General features: G+C 46.4%; 1 protein-coding gene across 4 annotated transcripts in view; it reads left to right on the top strand.

Annotated features, from left to right (window-relative positions):
* Positions 1–19039, top strand: part of MTSS1 (metastasis suppressor 1) — a 201520-nt gene that overhangs the window by 10101 nt on the left and 172380 nt on the right. For all 4 annotated transcript variants that reach the window (XM_015421349.1, XM_015421348.1, XM_015421350.1 and 1 more), the window contains exon 2: positions 16381–16442. In XM_015421349.1, the coding sequence (XP_015276835.1) occupies positions 16381–16442 (62 nt within the window). The remainder of the gene's footprint in view (positions 1–16380; positions 16443–19039) is intronic.

Genomic DNA, 19039 nt, shown 5'->3' with positions numbered 1-19039 from the left:
ATTAGATAATTCATGTGTGTTGGGATAATAGTCTTCAGCGTTTTCAGGCCTGGGTTCCCCAGACACATTTGACTCGAAGAGCTTGAGCCATGACCTTAGTGTCAAGGCTAGAGTTTCCAACTCTGGTGGAGGAAATCCCTGGAGATTTGGGAGTGGAAACCTGGGAAGCCAGAGTTTGGGTAGGGGAGGGACCTCAGCGTGGTATGATGTCATAAAGCCCACCCTTCCAAAGCAGCCATTTTCTCCAGGGGAACTGATCTCTGTAGTGTGGAGAAGTAATTCTGGAAGATCTCCAAGCTCGCCTGGGCCTTGGTTTGGCAACTCTAGTCAAGGCCTCAACTCAGGGTGACAGGCCGAAAGAGTCAGAAATGGGGCTTTTGAACCAGCAAGTGAGCCTCTAAGTTTGCTACCCGTGGTTTAGCGATTATTGCATTTGGAGGGCTTGGGAAGAATGCTGTGGAAATGCCAGGATGCAGTCGTGTTTGTACATGTCTGTGAGTAAGCTCACATTGACATTGGCATTTACTTCTGAGTAAACATGCCTGGAGCAGGCCTCATGGATTATTGTTATTAGTGTCACCGTCCATCTTTTGTGAGTGAATTTTGACTCCAGGTCTTCTCCTGCAGGATTGATTTCCCCCCCCCCTTTTGCTTGCAACAGTCATGCTCGTTGCGCTAATATGTTTTGCGATAATATGCTCCCTGTCTTTCCGTTTCACATGGGAGTGGAAGAGCTGCTCTTGTGCAGAGAGGCGTTAAAAACGATCACCAGCGTTGTGGCTTGAGTATTCTGTGTACATCTTCTTTTCTGCAGTCCTTTCCTCAATTTTTTTTTGTTACAAGAGAAGTAATATCCCCCCTCCCGCCGCCTGTACATTGTGGAGGGCCAAGATACAGCCTGATTGTTCACTTGTTTGTTTGTAATTAAGTGCAACCAACTGATCTCCCTTGCTCTGCAGTTCTTGGCCATTATAAACAGCTGCAGAACATTTTCTGCTGGGACTTGGGAAGAAGGGGAGGGGGGGGGAACACAAACCCCTCCTGATTTCTATCCTCTGATCTTGAGTGTTGATCTTGGAAACAATCAGCTAGCCAGCTGCCAGCAGTCAGGGGTTCTTTAAGCCTATGGTATAGCTGTGTAAATGGGTGGCTATTTTTAGATGGTCAGAGCAGCCGCTTCCAAAGTATGAAGCAAGTTTCCTAAGGAGGAACAGACAGCTTCCAGAGGAGGGATTCTCTCTCTTCTCACACCCTTAGTTGTCCTCTTGGTTTTGGGGGGGGGGGGACACACTGCCTGTGTCAGTCAGTCATCAGTAGTCCAGGTCAGCGGAACAGCAGTTTTGATATCCTCCCCCCACCCCTAAAGTTTTTACCCTCTTGGCTCCTTAAATGAAGGGCTTAAAGAATGTCGTGTCTCGGTTCCAGTTTTGAAAACGAGCCCACAGAATTCCTCACTAGGTCTCGTGGCAGCACATATTTAGGATGTTTATTTGACAGAGCGTGCTTGGGAATTTGCAAATTGTCGTGGTTTGGTCCCCTAGAAGTGATTTAACTCTTCCTAGGCGACTGGGTAGCCCAGGCTGGCCCGTTCTTGTCAGATCTTAAAAGTGAAGCAGTGTTGGCAATGGTTAGTGTTTGGATGGGAGACCTCCAAGGAACACCAGGGTCGTGAGGCAGAGGCAGGCAGTGGCAAACCACCTCTGAACATCTCTTGCCTTGGAAACCCCAAGGGGTCGCCACTAGTTAGCTGTGACTTGATGGTGCTTTCCACCACCAGGCAACTAGCTGCAGGGGTTCACAGACCAACCCCAACCTTTTGTTCCTTGGCTTACTGAATCTCCCACTGAACCCGCATTAACTAAGGGGCTGGTGTTATCCCTTGGCTTACAGGCCAAGAGGTGGGCTGGCCTGCCCCACAGCCTCAGGTCACCCTTGGTGGATACTGGCCAAATGTGTTTGTCTTGGCCCCATTGTATTTTGGCTTTGGGGAGTCTTGCTATGAGAAACACAACTTTAAACCAATTTTGAACAGGCAGGAAGCATTTAATAATGTCCTCCTTGTCTGGCAGGCACTGTCCCCAGGCTGCTGCAGAAAAAAGTTCTGGAGTGTCATAACGTAACGAAGGAACTCACGCATTGCTGCATAAGAATTACCAACGTAGCCAATGTTTCAGAACGAAGTGTCAGTGTAATTGCATACCAAATGTTGGTTAATGCATAATGCATGGTGGTTGTTCCTTGTGAGTTCACCCATTCCTGAGCTTACTAGTGTGTGTGTGTGTGTGGGGGGGGGTGAGGTTGGGGATATAATAAATCCAGCAGCATAAAGTAGCAGATTATTTGGTACAGGGATGTTATCTGTTGATCACAACCTAGCTTCTGCAAGTGGTGAAGTGTTTTGAATATGTATACTAGATTATGCACTTACAGATAGCTTCCTGGATAGCCCAGGCTAACCGGATCTTGACAGATCTCAGAAGCAAAGCAGGGTCGGCCCTAGAGATGTAAAATTTCCAGAAATTTTGAAGCTTGGGAAAACCCCCCGTTTTTTTCCTGTTTTTTCCAGGGAAAATGGAAAATTTTGGAAAAATTGAAAAAAATGCTAAATTAGCATTTCTTTTGTCTTTTCTAGATTGAAAGTCATTCTGTTACTTTAGGAACATAAAATATGACTATTTTTACTTGGCATGAAATTATCACAACTGGCATATTAAAAATATAGTGTATCCAAACAATTATTACAAACAGAATACCCACCCACATGCAAAAACAAAACTGAAACTTTTTTATTTTCTTCTGACAATCGCACCTTCTAAAGGAAGAAATGCATCTTGTTCTTGCATTGGAGGGTTCAGTTTGTAACCTAGGACTTGCTTGTCCTCAGTGCACAGAAATTAGATCAATCTGATACCATATATGTATATTTTAGAAATGATTTGGAAAATATTTGAACACCTTGTCTTAAAATATTTTATTCATCATGTTAAAATAAAATGTTCCATAATCAATTTTTTTCCTTTTCTTTTTTCAATTTTTCCAATTTTTCGGGGAAAAACAAAAAGGCTTCAGGGAAAAAACGGGTTTTTCCCAAATTTTTCCATTTTTTTTCTGGGCCTTCACATCTCTAGGCTGCCATAAGTTGGCTGTGACTTGACAGCACTTTTCCACCACCATGAAATAGCCTCTTGGTTGTTTGTGATGAGTAAAAATGGCCTCAGAGTGACCACATTGGAAAATTTTAGTTAATCATCGTAATTGTACTTCTGTCGCACTTTAGTGTATTCCAAGTGCTTTACGTGTATTCTTACAATAATGCTGTGAGGCAGATTAAGATTATTATTGTCATTTAGTAGATAGGGAACTGAGGGCACCTAATGAGATCATGGGAAAGATAGGGTGCAACCTAAATATTTTCTGATTCATACCTCAGTTTCTTACCTACTATACGTTGGAATGGAATTGACTCTTTTCACGTTTATTTTATTTATTTATTTATTATTTACATTTTTATCCCGCCCTCCCCGTAGGCTCAGGGGAGTTTCTGATAGTTCACATAAAAAAGCCCAAAGAACAACCAGCCCAAACAAAACATGATAGCACAGACTAGTAAATGTTTTTGTGGGGCAAAAGATTTGGCTACCAACTTATTTGGCCCCAGGGTGGCTCAGCTAGTTGTTCACCAGGGGAAGGGCTTCTCAGTTGTGGCCCCTACCCCGTGGAATGCGCTCTCGGATGACACCCGCGCCCTGCTGGTCTTGTTTAGTTCCTCCAGGGCGTGTGAAGCTGAATGATTTAGGTTGGCCTTTGGAGGGTAACTAGGTTTTTGGGCTGTTTTAATAGTGGTATGGTGCTGCGGTGGCTCAAGTGGTTAAGACGCTGAGCTGCAGGCTGTGGAAGGTCAGTAGTTCAGCAGTTCGAGACCCGAGTGTGCCGCATGATGGAGTGAGCTCCCGTCTCTAGTTCCAGCTCCTGCCAACCTAGCAGTTCGAAAGCAAGAAATTGCAAGTAGATAAATAGGTACCACTTCGGTGGGAAGGTAACAGCGTTCCGTGTTTAGTCATGCCGGCCACATGACCACGGAAACGTCTTCGGACAGCGCTGGCTCTTCGGATTTGAAACGGAGATGAGCACCGCAACCCTAGAGTTGGATTCGACTGGCTTTCGAGCAAGGGAACCTTTACCTTTACCTTTTTATGGTGATAGCCACATATTTTAATGTTAATATTTTATATTTGTTAGTTTTTTAATGTTATTTCCCCCCCCAAAAAAATTTACTAGGATATAGGAAGAGGTCAAACATACATCATACTACTAATTGTTATACATCCTTTTCTCCTATTTTCCCACCCCTTTTGACTTCCCACAGTGCTCCAACCTCCAGCCCACATCTTAAATTATCTTCTTTTCCCCCTTACTCGTTAATCACATTCTACAGGTAACATATCTTTCAACTATTATTCTTATACATTTATCCTTCTTCTAATATCATTCTTTTTTCAATAGTTATCAAAGCAAATTAAGTTGTTCTTTACAATGTTATTTTTACCTTATTGGTTTTAATGTTGTAAGTCGCCATGAGACCCTTCGGGTGAATGGCGACTAACCCCCCCCCAATAAATAAATAAATACATTGCAGTGCTGCTGGAAATCATTCTTGTTGTGCTCTTGCTATTCCAAACCCTCTAAGTCGAGAACCATTGGTATGTTGTAACAAGTGCAAATGTGTAGTACTTCATTAATGAGTTGTTTTGGGAACTCTGTCTACAGGTGTGCTGGGCAGCTTCTTATGTAACTTTGGCCTATGTGTTGAATAGAACGTCACATGAAGACCCATAGATGCCCTTTTCCCTTGCATTTGTTGAGTTGCATAAGACAAACCACCTGTCTGTGCACAAACACCCTTTCTGGAAAGTCACCAGCTGTTCCCCTAGAGCATTAGGTTGGATCCCTTGGCTCTGTTCTGTGAATAGTGCTGTCTTCCCCTGAAGCAGGGCTATTTTGGGGCAGGAACGCACAGGAACGGAGTTTCGGCTGGCTCCTGAGTTGGCCACACCCAGCAGAAACTCATTAGCATAAAAGGCCACACCCAACAGCAGAAACTCATTAGTATTGGCTACATTAGGGGTGTGTGGCCTAACATGCAAAGGAGTTCCTGCTACAAAAAAGGCCCTGGGTTTTGACAACAAACAAGGTAAACAGAATAACAAGCAAAAGGTGGGTGTGGCTGGATAACCACACTTCTGGTAAAATGGGGTTGTGGCCTAATATGCTAATGAGCTGCACTGTCAGGGCTGTGGCCTAATATGCTAATGAGTTTCTGCTGTTGGGTGTGACCTATTATGTTAATGAGTTCCTGCTGGGCTTTTTCTACAAAAAAAACCCTGCCCTGAAGGATATATCCCCGCTGGCTAATCAAGTTCAGACCGCAGTATATCTGGGGCAGGAAGCAGGGCTGCTTGGACAGAACGGTCTGCAGGGTGGGTGACGGAAGGGGGTCCGATGCTCACCGGCTCGCCTACTGCCCTGCCCCCGAAAGCCTAGGAACAAAAGAGATCCTCTCAAGGTTCTACCCTACTGTTTTGAGTCTGTAAAAAGTCAGACACCTGTGTCATTGATGGATGCAATCATTTCTTGGTTTAAATAGCATGGCTTCGGATTTTCAATTGATTTTTTGTGGGGAGGGGATGTTTCAGAATGGGAAATGGACAGCGTGTTGGACGTTGACTGGGGAGATCTGAATCTGAATCCCAGCTCAGCTACGAAGCTTGCTGGGTGACGGTTGACCAGTTCTGAGCGCTCACCTAATTTCTGAGCCCTCACCTAAGTGGTTTTCGAGGACAGATGAAGGATGTTCTTGTGTATAGTCCCGAGGATGCTCGTATGTATAGTCCTGGGAAGAAGGATAGGAGATGTGTATGATGGATAAATTAGTCTCTGGTCGTGAGGTATGTAACTGTAAAGAGCTGTGGCCGGTCAAGAGTTCCGTGAGATGCGTGAGTTAAAATAAGGGCAGGGTATAAATCCAATCTAATCTTGAGGTTAGGTGTGTTGATCTGCAGTAGAACCGTTAGATTCTAGTCCAGTAACACTTTGGAGACCAACAAGATGTTGTGCCGTATGAGCTTTCAAGAGTCCAAGCTCTCTGACGAAGGGTGCTTTTGATTCTCAAAAGGTCATACCCAGAGGTCATTTTGGGGGGGATCGCGGGGATCGCAGTTCCCCCGGGTGAGGTACGGGGGGTGGGGCACATGACGCCCCGCCCCCTGCTTCCAGCCGCCCTCATTCAGCCAGGAGGAGGCAGGAGAAGAGGGAGGGTAAGTTGCTTCCTCCCTGCCTCTCCCCACCCCTGCCTGCCTGGGGCCAGGGAGGGCCTTCGTGGGGCTTCCTTGCACTCCCGCCGGCCTTGCAGGTCCACCGCCGGGCCCCTCATGGGGCTTGGCAGTGGAGCTGCAAGGCCGGTGGCGGTGGCCGGGACCGTTGGGGGCAGGGTGTGTGGCCTTATGACACACTTCCGGTGATGTCAGGGGGTGTGGCCTTATGACACACTTCTGGTCATGTCAGGGTGTGTGGCATATGCTAATGAGTTATGCTAATGTGTTCCCCTAGCTCTTTTTCTATGAAACGACCCCTGGTCATACCACACAAAAATCTTTCGAGTTAAAATGTATACTTGTGAGTACCGTATGTTATATGCTAAACACAGGTCAGCAGTGAAGTTCCAGACCATAATAGTGTGAGTGGATCCTGAAGGATGTTGACAGTGAAAATGTGTGTTCACTTGTCTTGTGGTTCTTCAGACGTAGTGATTGTGCTTTAAACAAATATGACTGCATGAACTAGTGTTGTGTAATAGGTTGAGTGTTGGACTATGGGCTCTGAGACCCAGATTCAAATTCTTACTTGGCCATGAGGCCAAGTCTTTCAGCTGAGCCTACCTCATACGGTTGATGTGGATGCAAAAATGGAGGCACGAGAAGCCCTTATGCCATCCTGAGCTACCTAGAAGAATGCCTGGGGCGAAAGTAATAGATCAGAGGGGGCAGGCACCAAAAACATCCGTTGTAATCTTTCGTTTTACACTTGGGCTAACGAGCCAATGGCTTTGGCAGTTTTTCTTTGAACCACTTAGCTAAGTAACAACCGTTAAGAAGTGCCCTCCATTTGAAATCTCAGGAGATCTGCTAGGAGTCCTCTGAAATTTGTGGGTGTGATGACTTAAAACTTGGTTTGCCATTTTAGCATGTGATTTTCCCATTGCAAAACCCTTTGGCAGAACTTCTGAGATGAATCTTCGGCTGTAGTTATCACCGAACTTTGGAAACATCAAACATGAACTTTGTCCTGAGCTGCCAATAGAGGGGAAAAAAAGATGTTTCACAAGATTTTTTATAGCTGACTTAGAGTTGGAAAGCTTCTAAAGACTGCAGTCGTGTGTTTGCTTTTTCATAGCCATGCATGATTGGCTTGCCAAGTGTCCTTTCCCCTTACTGACTGATGAAACCCTTATATAATAGTTGTCGCTCCAGTTCAGCAAACTGGTTGATTCTCCCCTGTTGGGATCTGTGCCCTGCTGCCAAGTCACAGTGGTCAAGGTTCTCTTTCAGGATCTCACTGCATTGCTTCCTTCTTGCTCTAGTGGCCACAGGAGTGCTGCTCAGTCCATTTTTATGTAATAAAACTTGGTTTGCGTGAAATGGAAATCGAAGGATCAGATGAAGGGGTTGGGAGTGCTATGAGGGAAGGGGTAGAAGGTGTAGGATTACAAGCCAGCCAGATCTTGAACATGCCTGTCCAGAAAGTTAACCGCTTGACTGGTTGCCGTACCTGGCAGAGAGAAAAACAGAAAAAGATTCCAGTCAAGACTTGCCTGCATGGTGCAGCTTGTACAGGTGTTCTAGAAATACACAAACATGTATTCTGCCATCGTGGAGAGATACGCCTACAAGATGTGCCTGGAAGTAGTTGTTGCTATTTCCATAGACTGCAGTCACTGCACATTTGGTGAGGATCGATATATGGGTCTCTCACCTGAAGAGCGAAATCTGGTTTTCCCTCCTGAGCAGAGGAGGGACTTCCATTGCCACAAATACTCTCTGGTTGCTGAGATTAAAGGCTATTCTGCTGCCATTAGTGAGGGCCACGAAGAGTTAACACCCACATTTATGAGATAGATTCATGGAGAATAAGTCTGTCAATGGCTACTAGCCATGGTGACTGAGGGGAACCTCTGCGTTCAGAGGCACTAATCCTGTGAATCCCGAAGCCAGGAGGCAACATCGGGAAGGCCTCGGCCTCTATGCCCTGTTGCTGGACTTCCAGAGGAACTGGTTGGCCACTGTGTGAGACAGGGTGCTGAACTAGATGGGCCACTGGTCTGATCCAGCAGGGCTCTTCTAGAAATAATGTCTAGAAATACTCTTTCATCTTGGCACAAGGTGTAATCAAAGTGTAATCAAAACAGTTCTGATTAACACCCCCCCCCAAAGTCTCCCTCACTCCCAAGATGCCTATTGTTCTTCCTCCATCAAAGAGCCCTGGCACACAAGTAGGACTTGAACTGCCTTCCGAAGTTCTCCATCAAAGGGGTACCCCTGACTTCTCCAGGGAGGTCCATTCCACAGTGTAGGAATCATGATGGAAGAGACCTGAGCTCTGCTCGATACCAGGCAGGCAGCAGTGAGAGGGGGAGCAACAAGCTAGTGGTAGCCATCAGTCAATCCTAAAAGAAATCAACCCTGACTGTTCCCTGGAAGGCCAGATAATGAAACTGAAGCTCAACTACTTTGGCCACCCAATGAGAAGGGAGCACTCACTGGAGAAGACCCTGATGCTGGGAAAGATTGAAGGTCAAAGAAGACGGGGACGGCAAAGGATGAGATGGTTAGACAGTGTCATCGATGCAACGAACATGAAATTGAGCCGACTTCAGAGGACGGTGGAAGACAGGAGGGCCTGGCGTGATCTGGTCCATGGGGTCGACTGTGCGACTGAACAACAACAAAAAGCTGTTACAAAATTGGCAGTAAGCCGGCAGCAGCATTCTGGACCAGCTGCTGTTTCCAGATGGTCTTTGAGGGCAACCCAACATGGAGTGTAGAAAAGAGCAAGAGTCCGGTAGCACCTTAAAGACGAACAAAATTTGTGGCAGGGAATGAGCTTTCGTGAGTCACTGCTCACTTCTTTACTTCAACATGGAGCAGAAGAAGAGAGTGGATTTATACCCTGCCCTTCACTACTCAGAGTCTCAGAGCGGCTGACAATCCCCCTCCCCTCCCCACAACAGACACTCTGTGAGGTAGGTGGGGCTGAGAGAATGCTTTCGAGAACTGCTCATGAGAGAACTTATGACTGACCCAAGGTCACACCAGCAGCTGTATGTGGAGGAGTGGGGAATCAAACTTGGTTCTCCCAGATTAGAGTCAGCGCTCCTAACCACTACACTAAACTGGCTCTACAGTAATCCAGCTGCAGGGTTACAAAAGCTCTTATCAGGGTGGACAGATTGGCTAAGTATAAGGAAGGGTAGAGGCAGAGAATCAAATGCAGCTGCTCTTGGATGCTTTGCCATCTTGTTTTTTCAGACACTGAGGTGGGATCCATGAGCACATTTTTTAGTTCTGCCCCAGAGCCAAGGACCTGGGCATTGTGCACTAAGCCATCTTAAGTGCACTCACCCACAGTGGAGTCCATGCTGCTTAACGTTCTTTATTTACCATTCATACAGTGCTGTGTTCTTTTCTCCTGAACGTAAGAACATAAGAGAAGCCATGTTGGATCAGGCCAATGGGCCATCCAGTCCAACAATGTGTGTTCTGCTTCTTCTCTGCCCTATTAGTTACAGCAACATAGGGATGGGTGTGAGCTTATACCTGTCCTCAGTTCCTGAAGAAACAGCAAATTGATTTTTTTCTTGCAAAATAGCAAAATGATTTCCTTTTCTGGTGACAAGTGGCAAGGAATTGTGCAGGAAAGCCCTGAAGTTGGTGTGCAAGCATGATTTCACAGGATCGTGGCCATCGTCTGCCATCATGGAATTGGGTTTAGTTTCCATTAGCTAAAGGCTCAGAGCAGCTTGGTCCACGGGGCTTTTGGGTCTCCATTTCCCTTTTCAATCCTAAAAGAAATCAACCCTGACTGTTCCCTGGAAGGCCAGATAATGAAACTGAAGCTCAAATACTTTGGCCACCAAATGAGAAGGGAGCACTCACTGGAGAAGACCCTGATACTGGGAAAGATTGAAGGTCAAAGAAGACGGGGACGGCAAAGGATGAGATGGTCAGACAGTGTCAAAGATGCAACGAACATGAAATTGAGCCAACTTCAGAGGACGGCAGAAGACAGGAAGGCCTGGCGTGATCTGGTCCATGGGGTCGCGAAGAGGCGGACTCGACTGTGCCACTGAACAACAAAATTCTCTTTTCCAGAGACTCGAGTGTACACCTGTAGTGTACAGTTATGACAGTAAGGTTGCTAATGCATGAGTTATAATGCGGCTGTGTGGAGTGGAAGAGAATGATGTGTCATTGCTGATGGGCTTGGAAAAATAAAGGCAGGGAAAGACAGAGGGCTGCTTTGTCTTCCTTTGCAAGGAACTCATAAAGCCGATCTCGGGAGAGAGATTGCCTATAAGCCAATTAAGAGGGTGTGTTTGTCTAGGGTCATCCCACAGTGGCTTGTTGCATACCAGTAATGACAGAGCACCGCTAGTCGGAGATTATACCATAATAGATAACACCTTGGTTTTTATACCTCTAACAACAAACTTTAATGCTCGTATGGTTTACGTTATGATGTCTTCTGCGGTAGGGGGAGAAAAGTACTTGAGAACGCATTTTTAAAACCAATGGTTGCACTGAATGCTTTCCAGTTTTGATTGTTTGTCTGTGTGTGGGCTGAAAATAGCGATCCTGAAAAATGCTCTTCTTTTTTTTGCACGAATCTTTACCCCGCTTCGTTCAACGGCTGCTGTTTAGGCGCCATCCTCCCTCTCCTGCTTACTGTCCGTTTCTCCTTCCTGAATTAGCCACCTTGGTGATCCCTCCCAAACAAACAGGGCGAGGTCACAGCACTTCACAGCCAATCGGATTTGGTTGTGTGATGGCGTCCCTGAGGTCTAATGAAGTCAATTGAAAGAAGGCTTGGGAGAGCAACATCAACGAATCTTTGCCAGCATTACTAAAAAAAAAAAACCAAAGCGTTTTTTGGTGTTTTTTTTTAACAAGGCTAAATGTTTCTAAAAACAATGAGTAGTTTTGGCTGAGGCCTTTAACAATCCTACGCAAAACTCCCTTGGGAGTGACTCCCACCGAGGGATGGGAAATTTAGTAAACATGCACTGAGTTGTGCTACTGTCATTGAAAATTTCAGACATTTCTGTTGGCTTAAAAGGTTCTTAGTTGAAAGAAGGATGTCGCAGTTGCTCATATATAAAATCATGGTGTCTGTCGACATGTTGGAACTCTACTCTGCAATCTCTCCTTTTTCCTACCCCCATGGTTTGCTGCCTGCAGGTGTAACAGTGTAAGACTGAAGAGCAAAGCTGTTGCCTAGCTTGGTTGTGTGTGTGTGTGGAAGGAGAGGGAGGAACTTAACCAGCAGATTTATGGCATATTTGCCTTAATTCTGCATTTAATGAATCTTTTTGTGCCTTCAGGACACTTCACATGCTGTAAGGAAACTCAGGTGCTTCCAGTGCAGTGTAATGATTAGAATGTCAGACTCTAGGATCTGTGAGACCCACGTTTGAATCCCCACTGGTTTCATGGAAGCTTGCTGGGTGACCTTAGGCCAGTCATGCACTCTGAACCTAACCGAATTCACAAGGTTGTTGGGAAGATAAAATGGAGGAGAGGAGAATAATGTAAGGTACTCTGGGACCCCATGGGGGAGGAAGGTGGGATATAAATTAAATAAATAAGCACTGGTACATTGTAGGGAGCTGTGGCCAGCTGGGAGCCCTCGCTGAGCTATGCCACCCATAGTTATTTTTTTTTTGCCTGTACAATATATAAAACAGTAAACACGAGTGATGCCGTTGTTTCTCTCCTACAGGCTGAAACAGCAACACTAGGTGAGCGTTTTCTGTGTAAGTGAGGCATAGAAAAGTAGGGTATTAGTGGAATGAAATAAAATAATTGCATTGCTGTTTTATTCAGGTCTTCTTTTGTAATGGTGGGCTGGGGGAGGGTCGTCGCAGCATGGATAGGTGTTGCATAGACAATGCTGAGCCAGGAGCTACTCTGGACCGGTTCCATCTAGTGCAGACTTCATGGCTGAGTGCCGATTTCAAAGGCCGCTAAGTAGGGCCCACCCGCAGTTAAGGTCAGGGTCCCCGCTGTTCTGAGCGGGTTCCCTGTTAGTTTCTAAATTGTTTTAAACAAATGTCACGATGAGTACGTGTGACTTGCGCCTGGGATGCTAAGCGTCAAAGAGGGAAACGTTAAAATGAAGGTGGGATAATTAATCTGTCAAGCCCCTAAAAATTAATAGCATGGGGGAGGAGAGGGTTAGATTAGATTAAGGAATTTCCCAATCACTGGGTTGGATCCTTCCCTTACCCTACCACTCCCCTGAGCAAAGTTTATTCAGTTATTCATTTATTTCTTCAAATATTTATGTCCCACATTTCCTTTTGGCTCCAGTTCGAAGCCTTCCTCTAGTCTAAGGAGACTTCCTCCCACTTAAGTGGTTCTTCCGTGGGAGGAAGAGCTGCTTGAGTTGGTGAAAGGCTCCTTAGAGGACGTTTGGACCTATCCCATTATTCCTCTTAGGCTTCCCAAGTCCCCCCAGTGGGTGGGGAAACCCCCGCCCCAGAGGCCCATTCCCCGCCGCCGTCGGATCGGGCCCCGGGGGAACTCCTCCCCGACGTGTGCGTCACCCGGAAGTGAGGCAGTCACGCCGGGCATGCTGGGGGCAGGGCCACGGCCATCCGAGGGAAAACTCTATGGTTTTCCCTTGTATGGCCGTGGCCCCGCCCCCAGCGTGCCTGGCGTCGTCACGTCACTTCGGGGTGATGTGCATGCAGCGCACGCGCAACTGACGCCAGCCGGGAGCCCCCCGCTCCCGGCGAACATTGACTTGGCGGTGGCGACCCTAATTCCTCTTATTGCCTGTCCCCCCCCCGTGCCCTCCCCACTTCCTCACAGATTCTCAGCTTGAAATTTGTATAAACGCAATTGATCTTTGACAGTATGCTGTTTTTCCTGATGTGTGGGTGGCTTCTGGGATTGACCAGATAGCCATAAAATTAGCCCGGAGTGGCTTCGTCTTCAAGTGATGAAAAAATAACTAGGTAAATCTGGGCTAAATTCGACATACGTAACTACCTTGTAAAGGCCTTGAGGGAAATTTTAAGTACCTTTGGACAAAATACTGTTAAACTTCCTCGTGAATCTTTTTAAGGGCACGAATTGTTAAGATGTAGATATGGAAGTGTAACGGTGTTGGGTTGGGCTGTGTTCGTGAAAGAGCTGTGTTCAGTTTGTGGCTTTTTAGAAACTCCCTCCTCCCCAAAGCCCAGGCCCTGACAGGGATGGTCCAGTCTGGCCCAGTCTTAGCAGGTCTCAGAAGCTAAGCAGTGTCGGCCCTCGTTAGTATGTGGATAGGAGACCGCCAGGGAAGCCCAGACTTGCAACACAGAGGCAGGCCGTGGCAAACCGCCTCTGAATGTCTCTTGCCTTTAAAATCCTGTGAGGTCATCATAAGTAAGCTGTAACTTGACGGCACTTTCCAACAACCCCCCCTCCAAGGCCTGGAATTGTCCTTAGTCAGAAGAAGAAGAGGAGAAGAGATTGGATTTATATCCCACCCTTCACTGCTCAAAGGAGTCTCAGAGCGGCTTACAAACTCCTTTCCCGTCCCCTCCCCACAACAGACACCCTGTGAGGTAGGAGGGGCTGAGAGAGCTCTTGACAGAAACTGCTCTTTTTCAAGAACATCTCTTCTCAGAACTATGGTTTGCCCAAGGTCACACCAGCAGGTGCAAGTGGAGGAGTGGGGAATCAAACCCGGTTCTCCCAGATTAGAGTCTGCGCACTTAACCACTACACCAAACTGGCTCTGGGAGCCAGCACTGTGGAGTCCCAAAGGATGGGCTGTGTTATATTCTTCTGCTTTTAGTGTAATGGAGGTGTGTGTGTGTGTGTCAAATGCAGTGAGTGCCTCTGTTCCAAGAGAGAGTCTTATATGCATCTTAAATTCTGGGATAAAGGTTACGGGTCACTCGAAAATCTCTGCAGTACATGACACAAAAGAGTTGTACTGTAATCTCCATGTGTTTCTTTCCCCAGGCCTGGAGGTGCTTTTTGACCAATGATCTGTGAACTTGATTAATGTAAACCAGACTATAGCGTCGTTTCAGCGAAGCAGGCTTAAAGAAATATTGGGGGAAATTTATATGTGCAAAAAAGGAACGAGAGCCCAAACCTCTGATCACTGAGCTTTGGAGATGTCTGCCTTGCAAAACAGACAGAATTAACCGGCTGCCTTCTCCTTAGCTCAGGAAATCTGCAGAACTTCAATCAGTGTTTTAGCAGATTAAATCTTTCCTGCGATACTTCATTTTATACGTACAGTAGCTTTTGTGTGTTTGTGAGTGTGATGCTGGACCACTGATTGTGTAGGTACAACATAGCCAAGCAAGTCCCTTCCTAATTGATGTGGTGTTTTTAATGTTTGGACTTGCAAAGCTTCCATGACTCAACAGGTTTGTGTAATTAGTAACTGTGCTCTTTCACTAGCTGAGAATTGGCTGCCTTTCCCTGCTGCCTAATAGAGAGTTCTCTGCATACATATTCTTAAGGCAGTGTTTTTTTCTGTCTTCTTACTTATGCCAAGTGAATTCCCAAAAAGGCTTCCTTTCCTCTAATCCTTCGCCTGTGAGCAGGTGGAAGAAACCCTCTTGCCAAGCTTATCACAAAACCAGTCCCAGCCCTAGATAGGAACCAGGGTCAGCTATGTGTTTTCTCCATGTTCTCCATTCCCAGGGAACCTGGGCTGTAGGGGAAGCAAAGGAGCAGATTCCTTGGTTGCAAAATCTGACCATGCTAGGCTTCCTCCCCGCCTCCTTGGCTGTAGATCTGTTGTTGGTCTATAGCAGGGGTCCCCAACTTTTTTGAGCCTGTGGGCATCTTTGGAATTCTGACACGGGGCGGTGGGCACAATCACAAAATGGCTGCTACCGGAGGTGGAGCCAGTCACAAAATGGCTACTCAGGAGGTGGAGCCAATAACAAACTATCAGGGAGAGAGGTTATATGTAACTCTAACAGTACTGCTTCAGCATTTCAGGCAGAAGCTCTGTTTTAACAAGATGCCTTTTAATCTGCACAGCCAATCAGAAGCCCTGCTGAGCAAAAGCCTTACGTAGCCCTGCCCGCTTTCTAAAAGAGCCAGTTTGGTGTAGGAGAGCCAGTTTGGTGTAGTGCAGGGGTGGCCAAACTTGCTTAACGTAACAGACACATAGAATAAATGTCAGATGTTTGAGATCCGCAAGACGTGAACAAATAGTACACATGTTTTTATTGGAAAATATGCAAACTTGCTTTTATTAACATTACATTAGGCTGTGTGTCATAGCCACATGTGGCTCCCGAGCTGCTGTTTGGCCACCCCTGGTATAGTGGTTAAGAGCGTGGACTCTAATCTGGGAGAACCAGGTTTGATTACCCACTGCTCCACATGCAACTGTTGTTGTGACCTTGGGTCAGTCATAAGTTCTCAGAGCTGTTCTCTCAAGGGCAGTTCTGGAAAGAGCTCTCTCAGCCCCACCTACCTCACAGGGTGTCTGGTGTGGGGAGGGGAAGGGAAGGTGATTGTAAGCCACTCTGAGACTCCTTTCGGTAGTGAAGGGCGGGGTATAAATCCAATCTCTTCTCTTTTCCTTCTTCTTGGCAGGCACCAGGATAGGTGTTTGTGGGTGTCATTGGGGTCCCCTGATCTGTGGACAGGACAGTCGAGTTGTGAATGATTTGTTATTGCACAACAATAGCGCCGTATTTGATGATGTGTGGATGCACTCCTAGCTTCATAATTCAAAAGGGAACCGGGGGGGGGGGGGGGGGGGAATAGATGCCCCCTACAAGTCTGTGTAAGTCCCCCACTTGTCAGTGTATCTAATTCTCAATGCGGCTCCATCTGTGGATAGCTAAATCCAGAGACAGGAGCCATGAACAGACAAGACAAATCTTTCTGCAGACTTGAAAATGCCCCAGGAAAATCTGAAATATTAAAAAAGAGGGTTATCCCCCTCCTCCAAACTGTTCGGGGGGGGGGTACATCTGTAGCAGCCGCTTATGCCCCCTCTAAGAAAAAGTTTCTGCTGCCTGGTCAAATTAAGATACTTCATTAAAGTCTGTCTTTTTTTTCCTCCACCCTCTTTCAGGGAAGTTATCCGATTTGGGAAGACTTCATCAACAAAGCGGGGAAGCTACAGTCTCAGCTTAGGTAAGCTATTTTTCCCCCCTTGTACCTCGGTTTCTTTTATGTCTGTTGGGCTTACTGCATATACAGCTGGCTTTCTCCCTTTAATCTACTGCTTCTGTGCCTGCAGCCTTTGGATAATTACGAGCGACTCACAAGCAAGGCACCCTCTAAGCTGTGGAGTGTTGTGAGCAAAAATTCTACTTTGAGAGCTACTTGAATTAAAGTTGTGAGCGATCGATCTGGCTATTGCATAAATTGGTTTGCTCTGGAGCCATCCTGCCTGAGCTAAGACAAAGACGTGTGATCCGGAGGCTAAAAGCTGTGAGCTGGCTCACACTAACTCAGATTAGGGGGAACGCTGCTCCCATGAGCCACTCTTCAGAATGATCTGTCCCCCCCCTCCCTTCAGAGGCACAAACCCCCCACTCCTGCCTTCAGTTTTCTGTGTGAACCGTGGTATTGCATTGAGTGTTTATTCCTGGTGCACGTGGTTCTTACGAAAATGCAACTTGAAAGGATTAGCTTGAAACGGGGTTTGCAAACCATGGTTATGAGGAACCTGAGTCCGTGTTTGTTGAATTCATTTGTCCACCCCCTTTCTCCCCGATGGAAACCCAAAGCGGCTTACATCTTTCCTCCATTTTCTCCTCACAACAACCCTGTGAGGTAGGTTAGGCTGAGGCAGTGTGACTGGCCTGAGATCACCCAGCAAACTTGTGCGGCGGAGTTGGGATGCAAACCTGGGTCTCATAGATTCTAGTCGGACAATCTGACCACTACATGACACACACATACGAAGCTGCCTTATACTGAATCAGACCCCCGGCCCATCAATGTCAGTATTCTCTACTAAGACTGGCAGTGGCTCTCCAGGGTCTCAGGTAGAGGTCTTTCACATCACCTACTGCCTGGTCCTTTTAACTGAAAATGCCGGGGATTGAACCGGGGACCTTCTACAAGCAAAGCAGAGGTTCTCCCATTGAGCCACGGCCCCTCCCTAAACACAGGAAACACTTGCATTCCCTTACAGTATGTGAGGTGTCCTTAAGGCACAAAGAGATCCATTAAATGCATAATTAAGGCAACTGTGCAAATAATGTTCCCCAACGAGCGCTACGGTCCGGGACTAAACATCTCCTGGTGGTTCCAGGTCCCAAAGAGGCCAGACTAGTGGCAACTAGGGCTAGGGCTTTTTCAGTGGCGGCTCCTACCTGATGGAATGAGCTCCCAGAGGAGATCCGGGCCCTGCGGGACCTTGCACAGTTCCGCAGGGCCTGCAAGACGGAGCTCTTCCGCCAGGCGTTTGAGTAGGAGCCGCCACGACTGTTACCATCTGTCTACGACTATTACTATCTGTTCTAGCCCTTATTACCAACTTGCCGTGAGCGCAAAAAATGGTGGTACTGCGTGGAGCTGTGGCCACTAAGGATACCATCCTGATGACGTCATCTGTTCCCTTGTTAGTTGTTGTGGAGAGCACTTACGTTGTACTGAATGTTTTTAAAATGCAGTTTTAATGTTTTCTGTATTGGGCGTTGGCCCCATCTGTACAACGCCCTGAGCCCGTTCGTGGGGAGGGCGGGTTATAAATTTAAATAAATAAATAAATTAAATAAATAAAAATAAGTAAGAAAGGAACCCCAACCCAGAGCTCCCATGGCACAAGTTGGGATTTGAACCTGTGGGTCTTTTTTGATACTAGTCCAGCACTCTTAACCTCCACACCACTCTGGCTCATGTTGACCATGGTAATCTTCATGGACATGGTTTAATGGTGAGTGTAGAAGGGAAAGGGGGCTGTCTTCTGGAGGAGGGAGTATCGGCGGGGAAGACCTTTGAATTCCTTGAGCTGACTCCTAATTTGCTAACATGCCCTGCTGTCTGATAAATCTGTCTCATCCATATTCCGATGATCCGGTTAATTGTGACCAAGCCTTGTATTGTCAGTGTCAACAGCATCTGAAATGTGGAGGCCCCTGGCTTTGATACTTCAGGAATCTAATCCTGTTTTTTCAGTTAGCATAAAGTAGGGGGACTTGCAAATATCCCAGGCTTAGTAATGAGGCTTTTTTCAGAGCAATTTTCCCAAATCCCTTCCTTTTACTTTATAATTCTACAGTATGGGTTGGAAGCATTTCCATTAAAAATGGCTGCACTGTGGAATCTTTCTCTGAGTGTTGTCATGGTAGTGAAAAGTGGGACAAAGGAACTTCCTGCTGAGAGAGAGAGAATATTGCATCACATATAGCTGTTAAATACAGGAAATGAGTATAGATATTTTCATGCTTAATTCAGATATCTCCAAGTATGCTAAAAGCAAAAAATATTTCAGACCCTTTATTTTGCCAGGTATTAAGGATGGGTTGCATAAACTCCTCCGATTCTGCCTTGTTGGTTTGTCTTCATCCGGTGTCCCTCGATTCCTACAGTCATGTCCTAGATTCTCTAAAATTTTGGATCTTGGTGTAGTGAAACTACATGGTACTCAGGAAATCTGCATTTAGGTGATTCCTGTGTTGGTTGCTTGCAAAATAGCTGAGTACTAAAACAGCGTGTTAAGCCCAAGAAAACAGATAACACGTTAGTTCTTGTGCTCCCTTTGCAAGACCTTTGAAACA

The sequence above is a fragment of the Gekko japonicus genome, unplaced genomic scaffold (genome assembly GCF_001447785.1).
Source record: "Gekko japonicus isolate JY-2015 unplaced genomic scaffold, Gekko_japonicus_V1.1 scaffold562, whole genome shotgun sequence".
Classification (NCBI taxonomy): domain Eukaryota; kingdom Metazoa; phylum Chordata; class Lepidosauria; order Squamata; family Gekkonidae; genus Gekko; species Gekko japonicus.
This window is presented reverse-complemented; position numbering and strand designations above follow the sequence as displayed.